Source organism: Poromitra crassiceps (genome assembly GCF_964638095.1).
Source record: "Poromitra crassiceps genome assembly, chromosome: 16".
Lineage (NCBI taxonomy): Eukaryota > Metazoa > Chordata > Actinopteri > Beryciformes > Melamphaidae > Poromitra > Poromitra crassiceps.
In genome coordinates this window covers 4,777,633-4,785,713 of record NC_139645.1, presented here as the reverse complement: position 1 = coordinate 4,785,713, position 8,081 = coordinate 4,777,633, and the positions used below count along the sequence as shown (strand labels likewise).

The 8,081-nt window shown below is 41.9% G+C and overlaps 2 protein-coding genes across 2 annotated transcripts in view; both read left to right on the top strand.

The window, feature by feature from the left end:
- The window catches only part of coro2ba (coronin, actin binding protein, 2Ba), a 418,611-nt gene that overhangs the window by 181,690 nt on the left and 228,840 nt on the right, over positions 1-8,081 (top strand). The gene's annotated exons all lie outside the window — the stretch shown is intronic.
- Positions 1-8,081, top strand: part of LOC310791071 (A disintegrin and metalloproteinase with thrombospondin motifs 7-like) — a gene marked incomplete at both ends in the record, with an annotated part of 110,864 nt that overhangs the window by 18,197 nt on the left and 84,586 nt on the right. Inside the window, 2 exons of the mRNA XM_083652784.1 lie at positions 1,076-1,159; positions 5,051-5,175. Coding sequence (XP_083508910.1) covers positions 1,076-1,159; positions 5,051-5,175 — 209 coding nt within the window. The remainder of the gene's footprint in view (positions 1-1,075; positions 1,160-5,050; positions 5,176-8,081) is intronic.

Below are 8,081 nucleotides of genomic sequence, written 5' to 3'. Positions count from 1 at the left end.
GTTCATGATGGGGGTTTCTTCATTTGCACCCTGACAAGGTCCACTGAACACCAATGAGGTCAGCATGGATTGGCTTGCCAAAGATGTAGCTGCTACAAAGGGATGTACTGATTTTTTAAATAGTTGTGAACAACTTTAAAGTCGTTTTGAACTAGCTGGCTGGTCAAGATAAGCATATTGTTAAATCCTTCATTTAATGTGGTTATCTCAACAGAGGACCGAGCCTTTTCGAAGCAGTCGCGCTCGACAACACATCTGGCTGACGTTTCAAAGTCGGCTGTTAACAGCTCGCTGTGTCTCAGACAAATGAAAAAAATTAAAAAGAAATCACCGCAACACGAACAGAACCTTTCAGCACATGTGGCTCCAATCCTCCGGGGGCAGTGTCGTTTTGCACGCTGAAGAATAGAACCAAAGTGTCGGGAACTACAATGTAGAAATGCATTGGCACATTCCATGTGTGGGAACTGGCCACAGTTTTAATCATCTCCACTCTCAAGATGGTATGCAAAATCTTGTCCACTTATCTTTATGATCAAATCATCTGCAACTATCTTTTAACTATTAACGTCTTATAATTACCATTACCACGTTTAAAAGTGCAGAAAACAATCTATTTCTATATCTACAGTATATATACTATACAGTAATTCCAGGTCTGTCTGTCCTTCACGTATCTCGAGAACCGTTCGTCGGATCGACTTCAAACTTGGGGAGTGCGCTTAGGGGGGACCTGATGGAGTACAGTGTGTGGGGGGGGGGGGGCATAGGGGTGAATGGGGAGAAGGGGAGGGAGGGGAACGGGCACTGCACGACAGGCAGTGCACTAGTGTATAGTCAGAATTGGTGATGTCGCTCGAGCACTCAATGATGATGTCATCAGCGAGTGATGTCATCAGTGATTTATGTCATCAGAGTTGATGTCATCCTTGCTCGAGCGACATCCATCATTAGGTAATTAGGGCAATTTTATGATTAATGATGAATATAATTTTTTTCTTCCCAGTAATACTAGTGTCAAGACAGGTATCAACACCCAAATGCATGACTAAACAATAGTTCATGTGTGTTTCAGGTGTCGGGTCTGTTCCGGGATGCCAGCATTGGAAACGCAATCAACATCGCGGTTGTTCGTCTCATCCTGCTGGAGCAGGACGAGGTAAAAACACATTTTTGTATGTTGTCAGAGAATAGTCTAAGAATGTGTATACGAGGGATCAGCCAAGCAGCATTTTGGTAAACAAACCGCGTCACTGGGTGGCAAGTGCAATGGAACCCTATGGAGCCCGAGTGGCGCGAGGCTGGTGTGTCTGATGACTCTAGCCGGCTAACTCTGTTTACATTTTAAAAACTGCGACAGTTCACACAACTTTAACACGACATGCATATATTATCAGTGTTGGGGGTAACTCATTACAAAAGTAATATATTACATGTAATATATTACTTTTAGCAGTAACTCAGTAATATAACTTATTACTTATAGGATTTCAGTAATATTATACCAGTTACTTTGTCAAGTAACTCAAGTTACAAATTGAGTTACATTTTATTAAATGAAAGCACAAATAAAAAAAAGATACAATCATTTTCTAATCAAACTGTGTGTTTTTATGCAAATAACCACTATAGATGACAATAACAAAGAAAAAGAATAACATTTAGAATTTTGGATTGTTTACACTGATTTCAAGGCGGTTGAAATTATTTTTCGGGATGGTTCTGGCGCGGCAATGTCATTCTGCTGCTGCTGTTGTTTTGGTAAAAGTAAAGCAAAAGTAGTGTAATAAGTAACAAGTTACTCTACACAGAAAGTAATATTGTAAAGTAACGTATTACTTTCAAATGAAAGTAACTAGTAATATGTAGTATATTACATTTTGAAAGTAACTTGCCCAACACTGTATATTATACATCAAACTCTTGAGCTACTTCTGCTCACACTCAGAATGTCCAAATATAAGCGATGTGATGTATAGTTTTTGAGATATTAACGTTTGTTTGGCACAACTCATACTATTAACTGCCGCGGGGGTTCCGCATTTCTGGGTGGCAAGTGACGTCACGCTGATTCGTCCTATACACACACACACACACACACACACACACACACACACACACACACACACACACACACACACACACACACACACACACACACACAAGGCCGGATTAACCATAGGGCAACCGGGGCAGGTGCCCCGGGGCCCTCGGGGTGAAGGGGCCCTCCAATTTTTTTTTTTTTTTTTTGTCGGGCTCATGTTGGGCTCCACAGAACTATGACACAAATCTAAGACCAATCAGGACAAAATAAAATGTGTTTCCAAGAAGATTAAGTCTGATGATTTAGTCTCATTGGATGCCTGTGGGCAAGTGGTGACCAGGGGCGCGAGAAGTGGGGGTGCTTGTGGTGCTGCGGCACCCTCTGCTGTTTTGTATTGGAAATGTAATGTCAATTATTTTTTCATCATTGTAAAGCCACAGCACAGTGAAGAGGATATTAATGTGAAGATTAGCCTCTTCCTTTTGCTCTCAGAGTGCATCAGATTCATGCATTTTACTTTAAAATGTACAAAATTTCTTTGTCCAGGGGGGGCACAGCCCCCCTAGAAACCCCCCAGTCAGACTAATATCTTTATCCTGCTGGTGCTACCTCTTTGCAAAGCCTAGAATCGCCTATGAGTGAGTGAGAAACTGAATCTCAGAAACGGAATAATAACATAACAGTATAATACTAATGTTAATTTAAAATGAGATATTCCTCTAAATATGGCAAAAAAACATCCAAACATCCGGATGATGGGTAGGGGGGCCCCTGGGAGCTTCAGTGCCCCGGGGCCCCTGGGGGTGTTAATCTGGCTCTGCACACACATACCTGTGTATATATATCTCCAGCTATCCAACTACTGCCCCAAACCATCTCGCTCACACCCGATTTCTCTCCTTAGTCGTTCTCAACAGTCTCTGATTACAATTCAGATCACAAACATATAATTTCATGTGACACCATCTAATAGTGTGTCATTAAAAGATTCCCTCGGTGCTGGCCCCTGGCGAGGGTTGACGCAAAAATCGACATGAGGAGGTACAGTAGTAGCGCTTTGATCCATACAAACACAACATTTAATAATAACACACAACAGTATAATTGTAATTGGGTCGGCCTCTGCATTTGTGTGTGTGTGTGTGTGTGTGTGTGCAGGTGTGTGTGTGTGTGTGTGTGTGTGTGTGTGTGTGCGGGTGTGTGTGTGTGTGTGTGGGGGGTGGAGGTGCTCCTTTTCTTACATTTTTCATTTCCTTTGTTGCTTTGCATTTGGTTTTCTTTTCCTTCCTGGATTGTTGTTTGCTGTTGCCGTGGGCAACAGTGAGTTGTTTTGTAACCACCTCTTCTCTGATGTGTATTCTGTTGTCCAATTGTGAATAGAAATGTGGTCGCAATTTAAGAAAATAACTATAATTGTGCTATTGTTCGAGCTTTGTCGTTGTTGAGGCAGTGTTGACACTGAACACTGTATTCTTGTAAAGATCATGCAGTATTTATATTGTTCTGTTGTTGTTGCTTCGTCTTTATAATGGCTCGCGTCTCTTCCAGTCGTTCAAGCAGCAGTTCCTAATCTAAGAATACATACCCACCATACTACTTCAATTCAGAATCTTTAAAATTCTGCCTTTTTGAACCAAATCATCATCACACTTCATCCTGGAACACATCAGCTGGTCCAAGCCAACTTTGAAAATGACAGTCAAAACGATAGGTGGCTTGGTGGGAGAAGGGAACAGATTTTGACCAAAGTCAGAGGCCCAAAGTCCAAGTACACAGAGCAACGATGAACCCATATGAACATGTTGGTTACCGATAACCGATATTAACATTGCTGTTATGGCTGATAACGATTTACTGATGTCGATGTGATCTGTATAAAAACACATTTCTAAGAGAATCACATTTTGTACACTGAAAAATACACTGAATTTGAAAAAGTAATGGATTTCTTTATTTCCAAAACATATTGAAAAGCCCATAGCTCATAGATTTATCCGATTGTTTCCCGTCAATGTGAAAATCTTGACTGATACTACCGATAACCGATATTAACATAGACCGATGCCGATATGTTAAAAAATTACTAAGAGGCCATTTGCACCTGGCAGGCTGGCATTAACAGGTGTTTTCTCCGATCAGATTGCAATCAGATTGTGCTTGACCACTTGAAAGTACAGGTGTAAACGCCCCCAAGACACATTGAAGACGGATTGGGATCTGATCGGCCAAACCACCTCCGGAGTCGGTCAGGGACGCATTGTGACCACATTGAACACACGTGTACGTAAATGCAATGTGTCCTCTCAATCCGCATACAGCAACTGTATGTGGGTTGAGAGGACACCCGTTTTGGGTGGTCAGATTGCAAACAGATTTATCATCTGCCGATACCGATATGATTGCCGATATATCGTGCATCCCTAGCAACAACACAGTGAAAAATGAATCTTTCACCTCACTGTTCTGTCTCAACGGCTGTTTGAAAATGGCCACTTCTATCTAGCAGAATCTAAAGTGCACAATGTGTGCCATCACCCACACCCAGCCTATGCATTCTTATATAATAATAATAATAATGATTGGATTTATATAGCGCTTTTCTAGACACCCAAAGCGCTTCACAGGAATCATTATTCATTCACACCATTCGTACCAGTGGTGGTAAGCTACGTGTGATGTAGCCACAGCTGCCCTGGGGAAGACTGACGGAAGCGTGGCAGCCATTTCGCGCCTACGGCCCCTCCGACCACCACCAACATTCATAGACATTCATACCCATTCATACGAGGCAATGAGGGTTAAGTGTCTTGCCCAAGGACACAACGACAACAGCTGGGAGGGAGCGGGATTCGAACCGCCAACCCTTGAGTCATTGGCCGACCTGCTCTACCTCCCGAGCTAATGCCGTCCCAAGTTCTTCAAGTTCTTCAAGTTCTGTGCACAGGTGATGGTTCATTTAGCTAATGGTGTTGTTGTCTTCCTCTCATTTGTGTTTGTGAGTAACAGGATGAGTTGAAGATCAGCCACCATGCTGACAACAGCTTGAGCAGCTTCTGCAAATGGCAGAAAGGACTGAACATGAAGGGAGACGACCACCCGCTGCACCACGATGTGGCGGTGCTGCTCACCAGGTAACGCAGCGGGCGATTTAGCTCATCATCATCATCACATCAACACGTCCTACCGTACTGTTTGTCGATGTCTGTCATTCCAGAATCAGAATCAGAATCAGAAAGTTTTATTGTCATTGTACAACCAGTACAACGGAATTTAAAGTGCATCTCTTAAAAAACAATACCACCCACACACACACACACACACACACACATGCACGCACACACACGCACACACACACACGCACACACACACGCACACACACACCCACACACGTACACGTCGTGGCTTCCAGAGCCAGACTATTGCATGGGTACGCATGGTCCACTTTTCAGTCCCAATCGAAAAATATAAACCAAAAATATAAAACCATATGTAATATAAATTAAAAACCAAAACTAAAATATATAAAATATAAAGTCCGCATAGTCTATCTAATTAGATTTATGTGGTGGCCGTAGGGGGGGGAGTGTTTGTTCAGCTCTATGATGGCCCCTGGGAAAGAAGCTGTTTTTCAGCCTGGAAGTGCGGGCTTTGAAGGCCCTGTAACGCCTGCCGGACAGGAGCACAGTGACTGATCAGATCTGTATTTGAAAGATTCTCATCATATTTTTATCCAGTTTATTTTCGTTGCTGAGATATAGTGAAGGCTTATCTCAGTTGCCACGTTACCAACAATGAATGTAATTGTAATAGTTTTCAGATGCCAGAGTAAGCAGGAATCGGGTCCCAGGTGCCTCATTGGATGAATTGTAATATGCAAGGCAATAGAGTTGAAGGGTCAGCGCAAACGCTCTTACGATAATAACACAATCATCTACTGAGTTTCCCAACAAAGAAGCTTCTTAAGAGTTAAGAAGCTTCTTAAGGAGTTAAGAAGGCTCCAAAGAAGTGTTTCCCAAACGCCTTCTTAACAGTCGAGAAAAATAAAAAAAATAGAAGGCTCTTAAGAAGCATCTTAACTGGAGCGGCTCACTTGATGGCACTCTGAGCCCAGCAGTGGGCCACGACTCAGTGGTTGAGAAACACTGTTAACACCTAATCATGGTCATGTTAAACTTTATTAAACATTATTTATTTCAGACATGGACTGCAGTTCAAATTGCTTTATATACACAGCATACAACAAAACAGAGAAACACTACAGAATTTAAGCGACCTTGGGTTCTGTGAAAGGTGCTATATAAATCCACAACATTATAAAAGGAATCCATTCTGATTAGAGGAATATAGCCTACGGTAAAACATTTAAAACACAAGTAACCATACATACAGGGGAGTTTTTCAAGTGTTCCCTAATTTTAAACACTAAAGGGTACATGAAAGAAAGGAAAAAGGGAAAAACACAAGAGGAACAGTGGACACAAGTATCTCCTTTTGCCTGACGCGGCTGGATCTGCCAGTGTTTTGTCATTAAGAAGGTGTTAAGAAGGCTCCAGACCCTTCTTACAAAACCTTCTTAACGAAAGATCATCTTAGCGCTAAGAAGCTTTTGGGAAACGCAGCCTTCTTAACGGAGGATAATTGGAAGATAATTTTAGGCTAAGAAGCAATCGGGAAACGCGTTGGCTTCGTTGGCTTCTTACGGGAGCCTTAAGAAGGGTCAAAGAAGCTTCTTAGCGCTAAGAAGCTTTTGGGAAACGCATGCCTTCGTAAAGAAGCAATTGGGAAACGCGTTTGCTTCTTAAGGGGGCCTTAAGAAGGGTTGAATTAGCTTCTTAGCGCAAAGAAGCTTTTGGGAAACCCAGCCATTGTGGTTTAATAGTCCTGGTGGTGACGCGACAGCAACCATCTAAAGCAGTGATACTCAACTTGCGGCCCGTGGGCCGCATGTGGCCCGCGATGGAATTGCAATTTTTTTTTTTTTTACAGTGCACCTGAATGCATCATGCAAGATACCCGCTGAATAAGTGTCCAAATGTTCATGTCATTCTGGCCAATACTCCACTTCTGTTATAGCATTTCAGTCTGGAATATGGAATATCTTTCAATAATCTATGATTTAGCTGCTAAATTGTCAAATATCGCCGTCTGCTCGCTAACCAGGCACTTATGTATGTAACTAACTATCCAGCGTGCACAACATTGTCAGACTAAACTCCGGCTGACACCCCAAAAACCTACAATCCGCTACAGAAAAATGTATATTGTTTGTTTATTAACTGGCCCCTGGCCTTCTATCATTTCACGAAAGTGGCCCCCGGGCAAAGCAAGTTGAGTATCCCTGATCTAAAGTTAAAAAAAAAGAAAAAGAAAAAAAAAAGTATAAGAATCAGTCATTCATACATGCTGCCGCCCTGCAACCAAAACATAGTGAGCAGAAATGATCTGATGCTTTGAGCTGCAAAAACAGTAAAACCTAATTAAACCTAATTAAACCTAATCTCCTCCCACCTATTTTGCTCGATTGACACCAACCTCGCTACACTGCATCGTCAGACTGTGCCCAACAAATGATCCAGTCAGATGCCAAACATTTTGCCCACAGTGCATGAAAATGTTTGACTGTTAAACATCACTGTAAACAGCTACATGTACGGCAAATTCTCGCTCAATAAATATCCAATGTCCATGAAAATAATCGACAAGATTTTGATGTCATGGTAGATGTAGTGTGTAAAATTTCATAATTGTATCTCAAAAACAGAAATTTTGACAACGCTTTTAATTCTGCCCTCATCTGAACTATTGCAGTCATTGGAAATAACGCATCTTTAAACGGCAGAAAGGTGAACTGGTTGGTTGATGATGATAGAATAAGGAACTTGTCAATTTACAGTGAGAAGCAGGATCAGCTGCCCATTCAGTAATCAGCTCCTACTATCTGGTTCCTTTTTTTCCTCTTCTCGTATAATAGGTTGAATCATCACAACAGAGAGCAAATCTGGCAAACATATTACAGACAATGAATGCGCTCACTCTG